The sequence below is a fragment of the Myotis yumanensis genome, unplaced genomic scaffold (assembly GCF_028538775.1).
Source record: "Myotis yumanensis isolate MYYU_CA2020_CCGP unplaced genomic scaffold, mMyoYum1.0.hap1 SCAF_5, whole genome shotgun sequence".
Taxonomy (NCBI): Eukaryota; Metazoa; Chordata; class Mammalia; order Chiroptera; family Vespertilionidae; genus Myotis; species Myotis yumanensis.
The window spans coordinates 71720591-71741664 of NW_027223756.1; the positions used below are offsets into that span (position 1 = coordinate 71720591).

Genomic DNA, 21074 nt, shown 5'->3' on the forward strand with positions numbered 1-21074 from the left:
ACGATACAGACCATGCATTAAAGTTGTAATGGTGTGTGTTCTTCAGTGAAGACTCTCGATGAGATCCAATGAACATAGTTTGAGAGACATAAGTGAACAGACATGTGAAGCTGCTAAATGTTTAAGATTCCCGGGAGGGTCATTTGACAGTTCACTCCAGTCAGAGTCCATAGCACATGAACATAATTCATAGAGTTCACAATTCAAAAGCAATTTTCTCCTGGCTCAGCTAGGTTGAGTGAGTCTGTAAGCATGATTTTTGTAGATTTGCAAAATTCGCCCTTAAAAAGGCAGTTGTAAAATCAGTTGGACATGATGTTCTCTGTCTTGAGAAAGGGTTTATTAGAGGTGTGTGCACAAGTACGTGTTGAGTGTATGCACATTAATTTTCCAGATATCCAAGGCCCACTGGCCAGCCAGCTCTAAATTTTGGCTTGCAGAATGAACTCTGTGACCTTTTGTACGGAAGTAAATAGCATTCTGAGAACCTTTTCCAGGCTCTCACCATGCATGTGATGTCAAATTCATATCCTGGCTATTTTTCTGGCATAAAATGAGAGACATTACATAATTCTTTTTTTAAAAAAGTGCTTGAGAAGAATTATTTGGGAAAGGAAAACACTAGAACTCGTCATAAATCACATCCTGAAAAACATTTATTTATTGACACTCGTTTTGTTTATGACAGGACACAATTGCTTCTTTAACAGCACATGAATGAAAAAATGTGTGTCAATGTTGTGGGTGTGATATTGAATTTCTTCATCAAAACATTACAAGTAAATTGTGATTTGTCCTGATCACATCAAAAGAAAACGAAATCAAAAGGTAATTAATCACATTCTACTGTTTTGGAAATGAGAATCTTCTTTGTGTTGAGAGAGGACACTGAGTTCTCTTTCTGGGATAAGACACATAAACAGGATATGGCGAAGTCTTGGCTTAGTGAAGAAGTAGAAATGTTAAAAAGGATGATTATAATCTGTGACAATTGACCTCATTAAAATTGACGTATTACCCATTTTTTTGAGCAAGCACTGCCCTAGCGTATGCTGTCTATCTCAACCATTAATTGACGTATTAAAAAAATGCTTTGTCACTCCATTTTATGCTCTTTATGAAAATAAGAAGTATTTTTATGAGTTTCTAATATTTCTAAATTTAGTGTTATAAGGACAATGGCAAGAGTCCATATAGGGCTAATTTGAGGATTCTGGGAAATATCAGAATTTAAGCCTTTTTTTGTGGTTTATTTTTGTTGTTGTTCAGTTTAGTTTTTTGTTTTCTTTTTAGAAATATAAAATTAACAACTCAATGCCTATTATATGCCAGGTAGTATGCTGGGTGCTTTCCATATATTATTTCAGGCACACAAACTAATCTATAGTGACAAAAAGCAGATCTGTAGTGGCTCTGAGATGGGGGAGTAGGACAGAGTTTGAGGGGCAAGGATTGTAAGGGTCATGAACTTTTGAGAGTGATACATACCTCCACTATCATGATTGTGCTGGTGATTTCATGAAAGTGTAATACACGGGTTGAAACCTATAAAATTGCATACTTAAATATTTGTAGCTTATTACAATTCAATAAAGCTGTTTTTTTAAATTAAAAACAAAAATTTATTTTTCTCAAGTAAAGAGACTTGCCCTAAATCACAGCTAGTAAAATGTAGAGGCTTGATCTGGGTTGGGAGACATCTTGCTAGGTGTACCAAGACCACAAGGCTTTGATTATTCTTTTACCTTTGTCATTTCTTAGGGTTATCAATGCAGCTGCTAATTTTGAGGGGTGGGATCATGTTGTTCCCCAGGAGAAAGAGAAGGCTGGCTTGTATTTTGCTATAAAAACCGTGCATTCCCCAAACTCCGTGTTTCAGAGCTGTGACACAGACCCATGGTGTGTGTTAAATTAATCTGGGCCTGTTGCATGGTTCCAATGAGACTTGAGGACGAGGGACAAGTAAGGCAAATATGGGGATGCTTGTGTTGCTTGCTGGCAGTGAGTAATACATTCCTTTGTCTCCGACCCAGGACTTTCGTGTCCTCAGTCAGCATCCGCTAGTCATATATTGGACTTGAATTGTTGTTCTGCTTTTCAAATAATTTCTTTGTTTCCTATTTCTTGGTATCTTGCTTCTACTTCTTGGGAGACTCCTTCACTTCATCATTCCAAGTATTCTACTATCCGATCCCCGCCCCCCCCCCCCCCCCCCCCACACACACACACTCTAGTTTAGTATTTGTTCTCTTTTAAAAAATATATTTTATTGATTTTTTACAGAGGGGAAGGGAGAGGAATAGAGAGTTAGAAACATCGATCAGCTGCTTCCTGCACACCTCCCACTGGGGATGTGCCTGCAACCAAGGTACATGGCCTTGACCGGAATTGAACCTGGGACCCTTCAGTCAGCAGGCCGATGCTCTGTCCACTGAGCCAATCAGTTAGGGCTACTATTTGTTCTTATGCTCTGAGTGACTCATTTTCCTTTCCTAGGAGTATCTTATTTCATGTATCTAGTTGTCTCATCTGTCCAGAGATTTGTTTTATGGTCTCTTCTGCTCCTTGCACTTCCCCTTAAATCATTCATCTCTTTTTGTTTCTTTAATTTTCCTCTTTTATCTTTATTTTCTTTGCATGTTTCTTCTGACATCTGCTTCTTTTTTATTCTTGTTAATATTATAAGATGTCCTCAAATGTCTGATTATATATAAGAACAAAGCACTAAAAACTATTTGGAGCTCAATTACTAGTGGATGATTCATTGAGTAATAAATAGTCTTATCTGTAAAATGATTATATGACCACCCAGATTTTGCATTGGAGGTTCCCTCAATGTCAATATCTCTATTTTTTTTCTGTTGGGCAAGTTAATTTCTCCAGAGGCATATTCTTCTGACTACTGCTCAGTAAAAGCCTCGGTCTGGTTTTCAGCATTTTAAGGGAGAACAGGAGTATCACCGTTTAGTGTATCCCTTGTAATCCTTATTTTAATGGTAAGATGCTTATGACAGACCCAGCTGTGCCTGTAGTCCCTACTTGTGAGGTTCTTGGCACAGGCTCTCTGAAGTTTTCTGTCTTGCTTTCTGCTCAGGTCAGAAGGCAAAAAGGCAGCCACTCATCTAAAGGATATAGATGAGGAAAATCAGGAATAGAAAGCTCACTGATGTTCCCACAAAGTTTAAGTTGATTCTTTTTCTTTGATCTCTTGTCTAGTCCCTACTTTCTGAAGTCTTCGCTGCCACAAATTTCTAAAAATTTGAGGGTAATATGTCTTTCTTTTGAGTTCTCTCACTTTGGCGTACATTTCAGCTATCTCTGCCTGTTAAGTCAGTTTTCCCGAGTGCATTCACTTTCAAGCTTCCTAAAGTATGTTGTCATCATTCATCTGTCAAGTCTTCTTTTCCATTCCTTTCACCCGCCTGTGTGTCAGGGCCACTTTATTCCTTATTTACTTTACTTCTTTATTTTAGTGGGTTGAAGGAGAAAGTACAGATAAATGGATAAGTTAAATAGGTCAGGTTTGCCAGGACATTCTGCTTCTTTCTTAAAACAACTAGGAAAGCCGGATCTCTCGTGAAACATCACAGATGCTCCATTTGTAAATTGAATGAGACTTTTTTTCCTAGCACAACTTTTGTTAACAAAGAAACTGTTTGCCAATTGAAGATTTCAAAGTACTGTGAGATTTCCAAAAACAACTCATAGAAAAACAAATTTAGTCTTTGATCATGTGAGCCAGGATATAGCAAACAAAAACTGGGAGCTGAGAGACATCATCCTGTTTCATCTGAATTCATAACGAAAAGACAAAAATGCAATTCCGAATTATTCCATAATTTTCCTCAAAATATTAAAATAAATGTGAGCAATTCATAATGGATAGCATTGTTTTCCAATTCCAATAAGATGATACAAAAGTAAATATCCATAATCATATAGCGCGCACACACACACACATTATATTTCAATTCTATTGATGAAAATATTCTAGACGTTATAACTTTTTAGATTTCCTGACATAATTTTTTAGATTCCCTGAGCTGCTCTGACTATTACTATTCCATGCTATCTGGTGATATATTCTTGCAGCCAAAATCTGTCTGCAATGAAACAGTACCTTATAATTAATAATAAATCATACCTTTCACAAATTTTCAAGTTAACAGGAAAAATTTAACTTGCTTATTCACAGCCTGTCATGGATTCTCCAATATTCATCATGAATCCAAAACAAAGAGGAATCAAGGATTATGACCTGGAGTTTCAATCTTTCATAAAAAAATATGTATATCTAACTCATAAGTAATACATAACTCTTTCTGAAGAATTCAAATAATATAAACTCACATATAATAAAAATTAATTATTCATAATCATATAGGACACACACACTGTATTTCAGTTCAATCAATGGAAATATTCTAGACATCATAATTGCAAAGTGATTATTCCATTTCATCAGGTGATGTATTCTTGCAGCCACCTTTATTCCTACCCAAATTCAATCACTTATTTCCATAGTTGGTTATTTTCTACCAGTTGTTGGGCATCCTTCTGAAGTCTTGCATGGATTTACATAGATGTATATTTTTACATGCACAATTATGCTTACACTAGAAGCCTGGTGCACAAAAATTTGTGCACTTGGTGGGTCCCTCAGCCTGGCCTATGCCCTTTTGCAGTCTGGGACCCCTCAGGGGATGACTACCTGCTGTCTTAGGCCCACTCCCTGGGGGATTGGGTCTAAGCTTGCAGTCAGACATCCCTCTGGCAGCCCAGGAGCCCTCGGGGGATATCCACTTGCCAGCGGGGAGCAGGCCTAAGCTGCAGTTGGACATCCTTAGTGCTGCTGAGGAGGCAGAAGAGGCTCCCACCACCACTGCTGTACTGGCAGCCATCAGCCTGGCTTGTGGCTGAGCAGAGCTCCCCCTGTGGGAGTGCACTGACCACCAGGGGGAAGCTCCTGCATTGAGCATCTGGTGGTCAGTGTGTGTCCTAGTGACCAGTCATTCCCAGTTGTTCTGCTGTTAGGGTCAATTTGCATATTACCCTTTTATAATATAGGAGTGCCTGGCCAGCCTGGGTGAGGGGCTGATGGCTGTTTGCAGGCTGGCCAAGCCCCTTCAGGGTGGGGGTCCCCCCTGGGGTGCCTGGCCAGCCTGGATGAGGGGCTGATGGCTGTTTTCAGGTTGGCCACATCCCCTTCAGGGTAGGGGGGTCCTACTGGAGTGCCTGGCCAGCCTGGATGAGTGGCTGATGGCTATTTGCAGGCTGGCCAAGCCCCCCAGCAGGGACACTCACCCCATGAGGGTGTGGCCAGCCTGGGTGAGGGGCTGATGGCTGTTTGCAGGCTGGCCACAGCCCTCAGCCACCCAAGCTCCCAGTGGAGGCTGGCTGGAAGCAGGTATCTGGGATTTATTTATCTTCTATAATTGAAACTTTGTTGCCATAAGCGGAGGCCACAGCCAGCTCAGAACAGGCAGGAAGCTTGGCTTCCTCCATCGCCTGGGCAACCAAGCCTGCTGCTTGCTCCAGCTCAGTGGCTGCTGGTCGCCATCTTGGTTGGGTTAATTTGCATATAGTTGCTCTGATTGGCAGGTGGGCGTGGCTTAGGGCATAGCAAAGTTACAGTCAATTAGCATCTTTGTCTTTTATTAGTGTAGATATGTAGAGTGTTTTAAGTACAAATAAACATAAAACATTTCTCTTGAATTTAAATATATTTTGGAGACCTTCTCTTATGAATAACTTTAGATCTATCTCATGCAGAATATTTCATCATATGGGACTCTCATTGTGTTCTACTTTGTTCTTATTAATGAATATTTAGGGGACATTTTTGCTGTTGCCATTTCTGTGGTGAAGTGAGCATCTTTGTAAATGTATCTTATATATACATAAACACATAAGTAATGTAAATTCCTAGAAGTAAAATTGCTGAGTTGAAGAGTAAATGAATTTTATGTTTTTATATATCATAAAAAACATCTTTCCAAAGAGTTAATGTCAAGTAATATGCCCACAAAAAAGGTATTAGACAACCTAAATATTACCTGTCTTGTTAATGTCTGCCCATACATTTTATTTTTTAAGTTTTCTTGTCTTTTGCTATTCATTTTCCCCTACATCAATGTTATAATTCTTGCTTCAGCTGTCAAATATGAAGAAAACTCAAGATGAGAGGAAATGTCTATCATTGTATTTACTTATATTTTTGCTTACTGTTTCCTTTTTCTACCTTCTATGTTCCAATTTCCTTCCTTTCTTTTCTTTTTCTTTTTTCCCCCATTGCCATTTACCGCCCCCAAACCATCTTCTCAATGTTCTTTCTTTTATTGTTTCCTTTCTATTTAGAAAACTTTTGTAGCTACACTTTTAAGATAGGTTTACATGTGACAAATTCTCTTAGTATTCTTTTATTTAAAAATATGATTTCCCCTTCATTCCTGACAGATATTTTCAGTGGGAACAGGATTCTAGGATGACAGTTCTTTTCTTTCAGCACTTAAAAAAAGTGTCAATTCTTCTGGCCTCCATGATTTCTGATGAAAAAGTCTCATAGTTTTTCCCCCATAGGTAAAGTGTTGTTATTCTTCAAATGCTTTCAAAATTTTTACTTAGTTTTCAAAAGTTTGCCTATAATGTGACTTGGTATAAATATCTTTGGGAGTCATTCAATATCTAAGATCTTGAGGTTTAAGCCTTCTATAAAATTTACAAATATTTCAGCCTTTAATTCCTCTATTATTTTTTTAGCTTTATACCCTATTCTTCTTTTCCATCTGAGACTCTGATGACATGAATGTTGGGGTTTTTATTATACTCCATGGATTATAATAATGTTGTTTCCTCAGGTTCCAGGTCCTTACTTTTCTTATGGCTACCACTGGGAGTCTCCTTAAGTTTGCTATATATATATATATATATATATATATATATATATATATATATATGTAGTGTGTAGGGTTTTTAGTTATATTTAACAGAAGGAATAGAGGCCATACGTCTGTTCCATCTTCCCACTATCTTTTGATTCTTAAACTTTTTATAGTAATTTTCCAAAAAGGTTTAAAATTCTCTTGCTTTTACCTGGGATTCACCATTAGGTCATTTATTCATTTGGGAGCATAGGGATAAATTACTGATGAAGCCTGAAATCTTCCTTTATATCTTATGTAACAATGAATTATTCAGGATTATATTAACACATATTAGTCAGTTTTCAGCAATGTGACAAGTGTCAGTTAAGAGTAGAGTGATGTCGCCTTTTCACCCTTAGAAAGTAATGTATGTATTGAAAGGAAATTTATTCACATGAAATAGGAAAATATGAAAAACATAATACACTAGCATGATGTTTGTACTTTGGTATTAATTATTGTTATATTTTGGTATTAGTTGTAAAAGGCTACACGATCTTCTAAGAATTAACTTCCAAATAACTAAAATGTAAATAAAATCTTTTCTAAAGGATAGTCAGAGAAGCTCAGGAAATCTAAAAAATACATATCATTGAAAAATAATTTATGAAAATTGGATCTCAGAGAAACAAATCTCTATATTTCTTCACCTGTAAATATTACAAGACTATGATACATAAAAACATACTAGTAATCACAATGTATGATTTGGCTACCATTTCATTTGCCCTTAAGTCACTCACCCACCTGGCTGATTAATTACCTGGGCTATTTGTTAAAAAAAGCAGATTTCCAAGAATTATTCATACAGTTTCTGGATCTAAAACTTGGGTCTGCTATTGTTGATTAGACACATTTGGAAATAGTACATTAAAGTAATTTAGGTGGAACAATGAAAGCAGTTCATCAAAAATTTCAAAACACTCACTAAAAGCAAATAAAGAAAACCCAACACGTTTCCAACAAAATCAGGAATTTAAGTCTGTAACTCACCTTATTGAATAAAGAACATTTCCATTCTTGAAAATTCTTAACAGTTTGTTGTCTGTAGTAACTTCGTGAAAGTTGGCACCCTTTTCATTGGCAAAGAACAGGTCAGGTTTCCAAATGGAGTCCAACATGGAAGGATCTAGGTCTAAAGAGTCATCAGGATATTCACTATATGCAAGGCGAGGATCGTTCCATTTCTGACGAAGAAAGATATTCACTCTGTAATCCTGCAATGAAAGAAGGAAAGTGGGGGTGAGGGGGCGGAGGACTTCTGCTTTAAAGAGTTTAGAATCTTATGTGCTATTTTGGGGGCTTCTCTGAATTATAACAAAAGCCACTGACATCCTTGTGAGCCTTCCATCCCACAGGATCATCACTCATTACTACCGACAAGAGTCATTTTATTTCTGAGGCTTTCCCTGAGTTTTCAGTGATCTATACGCCTCCAAAGAAATGGCCACACAATTTTATCATACATATGTCTTGTGGTTCTATTCAAAATCCACTCTCCTGGTCTGTCAGAATAAAATACTGGGCTGCTTGCTACCTGACACCTGGAGTAAAATATTTTCAGCTTTGCATTTATTTTCTAGAACCATTTATTTTAGTGGGTATCTAAGAGCATCTGAAATGCCTCTAGTGAAATTTTCTTGAAAGCTCTCTGTATTATAAAAGTGACCATATATACTTTTTGATAATGAAGACACATATTCTCATGTTTAATATAGTATGCAAATTCTATAAAATAGGTGACTTGGGAAAAATAACAGGGGACTTTAGAGTAATAAAAGAATAATAAAGGCACATTATTGCCAGCAATTCTTTAAGAAGATTTAGCTCATAAGATATCCAAATTAGACCTTTCATAGTTACATTTAAAAGGGAAAGAGTCACTGATTTCAGCCAAATTCTTGTTCACAAATTCTGGACTAATGTATAAAATGACAGGACTGATAGCTGGGTGTCATAGGTAATGCTTATATCCACATACTATGTACACATTACAAATATAACTTTCGCCTTAGATTTTTGAAATGAGCAAATAAACATGTAAATTTGATTACAAGCATGAGTAATGTGAACATTTTTAGAAAGCTTCATTTGCATGAAAAATAGGCTGAAGATATTCGGAGAAACTGAACACTAGTTTTTATCTATTTTTTTATTCCTTGAATCCCAAATTATTACTTGTCAGAATATAGTAGCTAAGCAATCACAAAGGATGCTTCCATAATATTAGACCCGGTAGATGGCTTACCTTGCAGGTAGATCTAATTTAGAGTATGTAGTGAATGTAACAAATCTATATGTTCCCTTAGTCATTTTTTGTGCACCGATTCCTCTATCTTCTGACTATAGCTGATGGTACACACCAAATAATATATTTTCTGCCTGCTAGGTGCCCCATGTATCTTCAAAAGTACCAACAGAGCAGAGTTCACATCAGCTTCTTTACCATAAAGCTTACGATAGTGTGGAAATCTTACCAACCGTAAGGGTGTGTAGAACCTGTAAATGGGAATATATGAGCGAGCTCCTACCAGACAAGGACAGGTCATCCTCTCCTGGCCTAGAGTTCAGAGTACCATGAAGCACACCTCCATGGTGGCCAATTCTTGGGTCCCTCACCATTCTGCTATCTGTGCCTCAGCCCTAACCACCACCAAAAGAGTTGGTCATTAGACTAAAGTCAGTTTCTCTCTGCCTTACCTATAGGAGAAGGCTAAAGCAAGACAAGTGATACCTGCCAGGGAAAAAAATAACTGACTAGTAAAGAATTTTCTTTTGGACTGGACCCAGTAGATGGCTTACCTTGAAGTATTTTTATGCTGTAACTAATTTATTAACTGAGAACACCCTGTAGTCATTCAGACTGTGAGGCTAAAATAAAACGAATTTTAAGCTCAGCATGTGTAATAAAATTTGGCTCAATCTCTTTATCCCTATGTTATTGATTTAGTGATAAACTTTATAAACCCAATCTCGGATCTTCCAGGAACACTCTTTGCTCTAAGAGTGAGCTAAAAAAGCCACCGAGTTTCCTTCAAGAACAAAATCAACTGTCAGCTGTAACCAAAGCCAAGTGTTCACCTGCATCCACTGTGCTCTTTCTTTCAATAGCCAGAAATATCTTTGTTTCTGAACACATTTAAGTATTTGATTTAGGGCCAGCGACCAAAGCAAAACTCAAAAATAACCATCTCCTGAAAAACTAGAAACTTACGTTTTAACACTCCTCATAGTTGGGTTTTGCCCTGCTTGCAAATGAACATTATGCTGAGAAACTTCTCTCTTACACAACCAAATTCAGCATTTCAAAAAATAATTTTTAAGGCTGATTCTTTATAGCCAACATATCCTATTTATACCCAGCAACCAATTATAGTAATTGCTTTTGAATCCTGATTGTGAAAATGTGCAAAGGGTACATACAAGGACATAGTAAAATAATACCACCTTAAAAGAAGTCCTTGCAACGCAATTTGAAATAACTTGCTTATAACAGAAGACCATGGACTGTAGAAGAAAACAGCTTTGCAAAGGAGAAACTAATGGATGTGTGTGCAGCATATGCAAAAACATCTTAAATGGACTTATGTAGAACAGTTATATGTGAGTAAAAAAAGGCAGTAATAAATATGAGATAATACATATTGAGAGTGAAATCAATATTTATAGTTCTAACTTCTAAAATCTAGACATATTTTGAATTCATAATTCATGACACTTATATGGAATCATAATATTTTAGGACAGAGATATTAATGGCCTTCAGAATCATGAGATATACATTAGTGTTGTTTTAAGCCACTGAATTTGAATCTGGGGCAATTTGCTGGAGCAGCAATAGCAAACTGATGCATTTATATTTCTGAATGAATTTTAATACATGCGCATTCTCATTTTTTAATGAAATCCCTAGAATAATACATTCTTTTTGTCAGTTAGTCTAGAGCAGCGGTTCTCAACCTGTGGGTCGCCAACCTGTGGGTTCCGACCCCTTTGGAGGTCGAACAACCCTTTCACAGGGGTCACCTAAACCATTGGAAAACACATATATAATTAGATATTGTTTTGTGATTAATCACTATGCTTTAATTATGTTCAATTTGTAACAATGAAAATACATCCTGCATATCAGATATTTACATTATGATTCATAACAGTAGCAAAATTACAGTTATGAAGTAACAATGAAAATAATTTTATGGTTGGGGGTCACCACAACATGAGGAACTGTATTAAAGGGTCGCGGCATTAGGAAGGTTGAGAACCACTGGTCTAAAGGGTAGAACATTTAAGGCAACATCCCTGGATTCCTAGCCAAATGGAAAAATTAACTCAAAATTCTTCCTGTTTTTAGGAGTCCTAATCAGAGATACTGGCTAATTTCAAAATGATCAGAAAAATAGCTTTCTTTTCTCAAAGAAATAAGGACAAAGGGCAAACTCCCTGACAATTACTTTGTTGGTTTACTTTTGTAAGATTTTCTAATTCTGAAGTACTACACAACATAGGCTTACCATGCATCACAAAGTGCAGAATACTACTACTCAGCAGTGGAGTAATTGTTCCTGATGTCATCTCCATAATATGCCATCTGCTCTATGATCCCCACCACAGGCAGGGTGGTCGGCTGGGGCCACTGACTGAAATAATGGCCTATTGGGAAAGTGCCTTTCAGTTCTCAGTTACTAAACCAACAGGGGGAAAAGCCATCTTATAAGAACTATTTAGAAGCTCAGAAAGGTTATTTCAAATCTCTCCTTGACTGCTTCATTATCCATATGTTTATATATTCTCTAGAAAAGGGCAGCACCGTTTTAAAATTATGAAGATTTTTTTTAAAGGAAACCTAGTTATGTACCAATTATGGGAATACAAAGTTAAGAATTCACAAAAGGTAAAGTAGACTCGCAAAAAAAAAATTGTAGCATATTAAATATAAACAAAATGCATCCTTGTTTTTTAGAACTTGGGAGTGTTTTTATAATAATAGCTTTTTAAGGAGATAATCATTATTAAAATTCATCTAATTTATTAGGATTGGTCAGAACAAACATGTGTTGAATCAGTGAAATTACATTCTATATTTCTCATCCAGTAAACTGTTTGAATATAAGATTGATTCTAGTCCTTTCAGGCTGCTATAACAAAATACTATAGACCAGGTGCCTTATAAACAATCAACATTTATTACTCGCTGTTCTGGAGGCTGGAAGTCTGAGATTAGGGTGCCAATAAGTATGTGAGGGTCCTCCTCTGGGTTGCAGACTTCTAATTGTATTGTCCCCTGGCTTCGGTGATAGGCTCTCTATGGGGTCTCTTTATGAGAGCTCTAATCCCATTCACAAGTGCTCCAATCCTAAAGACTCAACCACCTCCCAAAAGTCCCACCTACTAATACCATGCCTTTTGGGGGGACTAGGATTTTAACGTATGAATTGAGGGGGATGACAAACAAGCAATAGCAAGATTGAAAATTAAACCACTGGCAAAACAATAAAAAGATAGACAGTTGACTCTTGGACAATACAAGGTGGTGGAGTGCCAACCCCGGTGGTTAAAAATCCGGGTATAACTTTTTACTCCCCCCAAACTGAACTAGAGACAGCCCTTTGCATCAGCAGGTTTTGCATCCACAGGTTTTGCATCTGCAGATTCAACCAACCGAAGATCAAAAACAGTATTTTCCATCTGTGGTTGGGAATCCACGATCGGAAACAGTAGTTGGGAATGTGTAAATACTGGTCTTGATCCTGAGTTGGTTGAATCCACTATACGAAGGGCCAACTCTATTGAAAAAACCTGTGTGTAAGAGCACCCACTCAGTTCAAGACCATGTTCTTGAAGGATCAGTTCTATTCCATTCAGAACACTGTGCAGTGCCTAATTTCTGGAGAGGTAAACTTGTTCATTGGATTATTATTCCATAAATCAGTAGAGATTTATTCCAACTAATATCATTTATTCAGTTTGGGCATGCCTGGATTTAGAGCTAAAGACCTACACAGAGCCAGTAACTGCTTCCTTTTATTGAAAAAAAAAGTAATTTATGCAGCTCTATGAGTATAAGGTAACAAGTTATTCTCAGCCTTAATGTGCTCATGGCAGTGCTCCCCAAGACCCCACTTATCTAGAGGTACCCTTCTGCCTCCCAGCACTCACTTTGTGCATTCCTACTCTATTCCTCTTGGCAAATTCCATGTCCAGTTCTCAGCCAGGAAGAATGCTCTCTCTCTCTCTCCTTCATAACAAGTTGTGCCAACAAACCTATAGCTAAGGTGTGATGACCCCAAATTTATATCAACATTTATATCCAACATAAAATGTGCTCACTTGTTTGGATTGGCCTGTTAAAACGAACATAAACATTTTTTACACATAGCACTTAGTAATTTGCAATGTGTGCATTTAATGACATGTGGGCAATGATCTCTTATAAAGCAGTTATTATTATTTATTTGGGGGGCTTCCATTAAACAATTGTTGTTACATTACTGGAATGTATGATTTGGATCATAAAAAGAGATTTTGGAAAATGAACTAATATTTAGTCTTTGTATCATCCTATTTTCAATCAATGCTACAACAGCTCTTTAAATCAAATAGGAAATTCTAAGAACCCACTATTAGAAAAAAAAATTTTCTGAGGATAGCTGAGACACACTTTACACTTTTAAAGATGGGGAATCTATAATAATAAAATCATAATATGCTAATTAGACCTGACAGACAAATGACATTCTGGACAATCTTCTGGATGACGCTGCAGTAGCGGGGGCAGGGACAGAGGTAGTTAGGGGCAATCAGGCAGGCAGGCAGGCAAGCAGTTAGGGATAATCAGGCAGGCAGGTGAGCAGTTAGAGGCGATCAGGCAGGCAGGCCAGTGGTTAGGGGCAATCAGGCAGGCAGACAGAGTGGTTAGGGGTGATCAGGCAGGCAGGCAAGAGGTTAGGGGCAATTAGGCAAGCAGGAGAGCAGTTAGGGACAATCGGGCAGGCAAGCGAGTGGTTGGGGGTGATCAAGCAGGCAGGCAGAGTGGTTAGGGGTGATCAGGCAGACAGGTAAGTGAGCGGTTAGGAGTCAATGGTCCCGGATTGTGAGAAGGATGTCTGACTGCCAGTTTAGGCTAGATCCCGCAGGGATGGCTGTGGGATCGAGCCTAAACTGGCAGTTGGGCATTCCCTGAGTGGTCCTGGATTGCAAGAGAGTGCAGGTTGGGCTGAGGGACCCCACCCCTGCACGTATTTCGTGCATGGGGCCTCTAGTAGTACCATAAAATAATTATTGAAGATCTTCCATCTAGTGTGTTTCTTGAATGTCTGGTGTAAACTGGTAAACTGTGTTATGTATCTTATCATATGTGCCTTTTTTTCTTTACTTTAAATTTGGTCAAATATCTACATATCTTTACCATTAGTGACATTTAGTACATTCACAATATTGTGTAACAATCACCACTATTTATTTTCCAGATCATTTCATCACCTCAAAAGGAAACCTTGTGCCTAAGCTGTCACTCCCCATTCCCCCATCCCTCCAGCCCCTAGCAACCTCTAATTTGCTTTTTATCTCTATATATTTGCCTACTCTGAATATTTTATATTAATAAAATCATTTGATATGTGGCTTTTGTGTCTGGCCCTTGTACTTAGCATTATATTTCCAAGGTTTATTTCAGATCTGTTTTAAAGTGTTTTTAAGGACATAGAGATCATCTGTTTAATATACCAAAAAATTGAATGTTCTCATTGGAAGAATTATAAATGTAAGTTGATATAATTTCAAAGACAAATGTTTTTGGAAATAAATATCATATATAATAATATGTAAAATCACAATCCACAATCAACATAAAGAATGAAGTTAATAACTATTATTAATTGAATAATTACTAACTTTTGGGCCTGAAGCTACATGCCTTAAATATAATTTGGAATTGGAAAAATGCTGATTTAAAATTTGCCTTGTTGCCCTAACCAGTTTGGCTCAGTGGATGGAGCATCGGCCTGCGGACTGAAGGGTCCCAGGTTCGATTTCGGTCAAGGGCATGTACCTTGGTTGCAGGCACATCCCCAGTTGGGGGTGTGCAGGCGGCAGCTGATCGATGTTTCTCTCTCATTGATGTTTCTGACTATCTCTCTCCCTTCCTCTCTGTAAAAAATCAATAAAATATATTTTTTAAAAATTTGCCTTGTTTATAAGTTTTCAGGAATATATTTAGACCTAATAGCTTCATCTTACATTACAAGTATTTTTTATGATAGCAAAATCTAACACTGTCAGAGCATCTTCTAGTTGCTTCCCACCAATCAGAATCAGGTCTGATTTTACTATTACAGTGGGGCCTTGACTTACGAGTGTCCCGACTAATGAGTTTTTCAAGATACGAGCCATCTCTCAGCCGATTTTTTGCTTTGAGTTGCGAGCTAAAATTCGGGTTACAAGCCAGCTTCAGATAGCCCACCGCTAGTTGGTGCAGCGAATGTCACAGTGAACGACACAACATCATGCGTCTCATTCTTTCACTTTTTGATTTGACCTACGAGTAATTTGAGTTAGGAGCTCCGTCACGGAACGAATTAAACTCGTAAGTCAAGGCCCCACTGTATATGTAACTAGAGGCCCAGTGCATGAAATTCATGCACAGAAGGGGGGGCCTCCCTCAGCCCAGCCTGCACCCTCTCGCAATATGGGATCCCTCAGACATCCCTCTCACAATCCGGACCACTGGCTCCTAACCATTTGCCTGCCTGCCTCACCTCCCCTAACCACTCTGCCTGCCTGCCTGATCACCCCTAACTGCTCACCTGCTTGCCTGATCGCCCCTAACTGCCTCTGTCTTGGCCCCCTGCCATGGCAGCTTCCTCTGGAAGGACATCTGGAATGACGTCCGGAAGGTGGTTCAGCTGTCCAGTCTAATTAGTATACTACGCTTTTATTATTATAGATTTGGGACTAATATTACATAACTGACTAATAAAGGTAGATTTATTCTGAGCTTATATAACATCAAATATTACTAAAGTAAATAAATTGTACAAACTAGGTTTCCTTACCTTGAGTGTTTCCAGTTTAAATATACCAAGATTTTCAGTTGTATACCTACAGATTTTTAAATTATATACCTATATCTGTTATTTTGTGGTAATCGTCATACTTCCCTTCACAACATTAATAAACTATTAAATCACATTTTTATGACACTTAGCAGCTTGGATTTGGGGGGAAGACATGGTTTAATAAATGAAAGCAAAGGAATAGATGTTATTAGCAAAGGATTTTTATTGTATTTGTTCTTACATTGTCTTCAGTAGAAAAAAATGTTCACACAAATAAATTATTTCAATAAGTATTTTCAAATTGTTCTTAACACTGAGGCTTGTTACCATATCACACTTTCACATTTTAATTGATGTTTAAATTTCCAGTGGTTTTTCTGAAAATCCTTTATAGTCTTTTGGCAAGCTTTTGGTTCATGAGGGCTCATATTAGATAGCATTTACTAATACAGGATGAATATTAAAGGAAAAAAACTCCCATTTGAAAAGTTTTAGTGAGTTAATTATTATATGTTCAAGATGAAATTAAATTGTATTTAGAATGAGTTTTCCTTCTGAGCAATCCAGATAATTTTTAATTAGCCATTTGTTGATTTGGAGATTTGCCAGGAAGCTGTGTGGGGACTATTAACTGCATTTTAAAGCTGTAGAGGAATTAACTTCTTTTAGAAACAATTATTGCAGCCTTATTTAGGATAATTCTTGAGAGTAATAGATAAAATTTTGCTTCTTCTGCATCAAATGAAATAACCACTTTAAAAATCTACAACTTGTTCTTAAGTAAATTACCTAAATAGTACATATGCAACCCACCAAAATCAGAATTAAAAGAAAATGTTATCAATCATTAGGTATTTTACTTCTTGGTAGACAACACCACACATTTTAATATTTCTATATTTACAGATATCTGGGATTATGCTGACACATTTAAATGTATTTGGGTATAAGGTATCATCACAGGCAAAAGATAAGTTGTCAAAATTCCTTAAGTTTTGCCCTAACCGGTTTGGCTCAGTGGATAGAGCGTCGGCCTGTGGACTCAAGGGTCCCAGGTTCGATTCCGGTCAAGGGCATGTGCCTTGGTTGTGGGTGCATCCCCAGTAGAGAGTGTGCAGGAGGCAGCTGATCGATGTTTCTAACTCTCTATCTCTCTCCCTTTCTCTCTGTAAAAAAATAATAAAATATACTTTTAAAAAATTCCTTAAGTTTTTACTTTCCATAAAATAGTTGGCAACCTGTGGGTGTGCTTTCCTATTTGAATTTATAAATTTGAGTACATGTATACTTTATAAAATGCAAATCCTATGGTGGTTTTAGCACAATGTAGATGATAAAACTTTCAGAAACACTTAAATGTGATTATTTTACTTCTACATTATAGTTTTGTCCTGGTCCATTTCTGAACCTGTTGATATATTATTTCCTCTATAAAATTATCTTTCTATTTATACTGGGATATTTTCATGATGGAAAAATTATTTTAACTGATGAGAACATGTGGAATAAATTGTCTTTACCAATCCCATTTTATAAGGCCAGGAACAAAAAGTGAGATCTCCCTAATTTCCATCCATGCCTTAAGCTCTCACTGCATGATACACAATATACTGCTTACAACAAATGATATCATCTCAAAGTCAAGGGCTCTTTAAAGTTGGCAGATTATTTTCTCTCAGGTATTATGCTCACCCCAGCTGAATTCCACTGAGTGACCTCTGTTGAAACCATGTACAAAAGGCCCAGGAGACCTGCCCAAACCCCTGACCTACAAAATTAGAAGCTATATGAAAATATTTGTTTTTATAAGATACTCAGTTTGGGGGTAGTTTGTTATGTAGCAACAACCAAAGTAGATTTGGTAACTGGAAATGGGGGCTGCAGTAAGAAAATAACCCAGGTGCAACGGACTTTGGGACCAGGCAACAGGCAGAAGCTTGAAGGTTTTGGAGACTTTTGGGATAGCTGAAAGGATGAGGAGGAAATTGTCATTAGAGGATGAAAAAAAAAAACAAAAAAAAAACCCCAACACCTTTGTTTTGTGGTGGCAGAAAGTTTGGCAACGCTATCATCTCAATAATGTGGGAAATAGAAAATGCAACTAATGGACTATTGTATTTGGCTAAGGAGATTCTAAGCAAAATCTCACTATTTTAATGGACTCGGGGTAAACATCTCAAGGGTATGGCTGTGAAACCCCTGTATATAGTTCAGAAGATTGAAACGTTACTTCATAAATTTTCTCAACCAGAGCAAAAGATTTCTATGCATTTCAAGAGTGTTTTCACACAGAATCTTAACTTCCAGTCCAAGGTAGAGAAGCTCACAAAATGGTAACACACATAGGAAGCCCACAGAAATGGTAAGAGAATTCAATTGGTAGAAACACCATCAGCAAGGAAGGGAGAGGGAGAAAGATAGAAACCTTAATAATGAGAGGGAATCATTGATTGGCTACCCCCCCGCATGCCCCACACTGGGGATCAAGTCCGCAACCCAGGCATGTGCCCCTGGCTGGAATCAAACTTGGGACCCTTCAGTCCATGAGCTGGCACTGTATCCACCGAATCAAACCTGCTAGGGCTCATCCCCACTCACTTTTTAAATGGGAGTGTCTATTGCAGTTATCCTAGGCTTGCATCACCTTTGCAAGTTGACTGTATGTGGGGTAGATAACCTGCCTCTTAAATTAACAGATCTTTTGACCAAGAGGAAACATAATCAAGCTCTTCTCTTTTGGAGCTTTGATGTTAACTTAGACCCCACAGCAAGAGCCCAGACTTCTTTCTTTTTTTTAATCCCTCACCATGCATCTGAAGGAGATGTTTTCATAAATTTTTAGAAAGGGGAAGGGAGGAGGAGGAGGAGGAGGAGGAGGAGGAGGAGGAGGAGGAAGGGGAGGAGGAGGAGGAGGAGGAACATTGACTGTAGGAGGGATCGAACCCAAAACCCAGGTATGTGCCCTGACCAGGAATTGAACCATGACCTTCTGGTACAAGGGATGGCATTCCAACAAACTGAGCCACACATGCCAGGGCAGTGAAGTAGTTTCTGTTTCAGCCACTGAACACCAGCTGGACCACCATTTGTCACCAGTGGTAAGCTGCAAGAATGAGAACCATGGACTGTTTGGCCTGCTTGTCTTTGAAGGTCATGTATATTTCAATCCTTGAAGGAGAGAACACTAGTAGTGCATAGAAACCAGCGGTAAAATTTATTAAAATGTTTACCTATGACCATCTAAAGTGAAGTATATCATTTTGCAGACCAAGTGCTAAAAGTCCATAGCAAAATATAATGTCATAGGCATAAAGGATTCAAGAAATGAGAAGTGGGCTGCCTGTTTCTTTCTGTACTGGGAGTTAAAAGAAAAAATATCCAGCTCAGAAATTTAAATTTGTAGGTTAAGGTATGGCTGGAGAGCCAGGGATTTGTCATGATTTTTCTCAAAGAGTATCTTCTGTAGCTTCAGGGGTAAGGATTGTATGGTTGAAAATTAGAACCAAAGAATGGCCCTCTGGGCTACTAAACTAAAAAGTGCATTATATTCATTCACGTGCAGGGTGACATATGTAAATGTTAGGGTCCAAATGGGAGAGAGTGAAATTTCTAGTATTGGAATGATAAGAGTTGGGAGGATTTGTAAAACTCCAAGCATCTGTAACTGGCAGCATGTTTTTGAAAATAGTACCACCAAGCCATATCCTGGTTTATGGGGGTGGGAATGGGAACAGGCAGAGGCCAGGTGTCTGGGCCCTGGCATCTCTCTCCTGGAAGCTTTACTAATAGACGGGTTGACCTTCAAGTTCTTGGTGAAGTTTTCAGGAAGTTCTTAAAAATGTCTTGTGAAGAACTTTCCCCCTCAGGAATCTACCTGAGGCACAGTTTCTTCTTGGTAAAAAAATTACACTTATACAACCTTAACCAGGAAAAAGAGAAGCTTATCTATCTATCTATCTATCTATCTATCTATCATCTATCTATCTATCATCTATTGACCATTTTTTTAGTAAACTACACCTTTACAGGACATTCCTCTGTCTAAGCCATGATAGTAATGTCTTATGTATTATGTGTATTTCATAACAGTTTGTTGCCACTGGGCCAGGCTTGAGGATGAACTCCAGGGGAAATCATTTTGAGAATGGTTTTATCAAATAGTGAAAGATCTGATGCCATGCTGGTTATATGAGTAAAATGAAAACATTAACATTATCACAGAAGCAGAAAAGGAAACGAATCTGGCCCTTGTGTCAAACATGGAAAATAAACTTGAAACACAACTGAATGTACTTGCAGTTAGTATAGGTGTGTGTGGGGGGAGGGGGCACACACAAAGTTTGGAAAATAACATCTTATAAAAAGGAAGATATTCATATGTTAATAAAGAGAGAATATAATTTAGTCTCCAGTCCACACGTATGAATAGTTTTGCAAATAGCTAGAGGGCATAAAATATATCTCTTTTCCCTAAGAATACCCAGTGCTTCTGACCTATTTTCTCCTGTTATTCCATATGCTACCAAGCAATGAGGATAGAAATATTGGCCTTGGGCAAGTGTACTCAGGAGCACCCCTATAAATATGTACTTTGGAGAACACATTCTCAGATAGAACAATATTTTTCCCAAGAGAGCAATAATTGGTTCTCAGTGGGTGAAAAATATCTTACTCCTTGTATGCATAATTCAAAGATCTACATAGAGTATATAAACAGATATACACTATAGAGGAAGTATTAAAACTTCATGGAGAGGGCAATTAGGGGAAAAAATGTCAAAAAAGACTCCTTAGAGAGGCATAATGAAAAAAAAATGGTTGAGAAACATTGCCTTAGAGAAAACTAAAGCAAAAAAGGAATGCAGAGCATATTCACTTCTGCTGTCAAGTTTTGATTAATCATATTTAATTTTATAGTGCATGGGTGAGGAATAGCAATTATCTTTAGAGCAAGTTAAAGTATGATAAAGAGTGAAATATATTTAGAATAAAAATTTTCAGCCTTTGGGGCTGGGTGAAAAAAATGAGGATTAAGAAAAAAAATAAAAAAGAAACTTATAGACAAAAGCAAGAGTATGGTGATTACCACAGGGAA

The 21074-nt window shown here is 37.6% G+C and overlaps 1 protein-coding gene across 2 annotated transcripts in view; it reads right to left on the minus strand.

Moving 5' to 3' along the window:
• The window catches only part of GLRA3 (glycine receptor alpha 3), a 130084-nt gene that overhangs the window by 63205 nt on the left and 45805 nt on the right, over positions 1–21074 (minus strand). For both annotated transcript variants that reach the window (XM_070417259.1, XM_070417258.1), the window contains exon 4: positions 7917–8140. In XM_070417259.1, coding sequence (XP_070273360.1) covers positions 7917–8140 — 224 coding nt within the window. The remainder of the gene's footprint in view (positions 1–7916; positions 8141–21074) is intronic.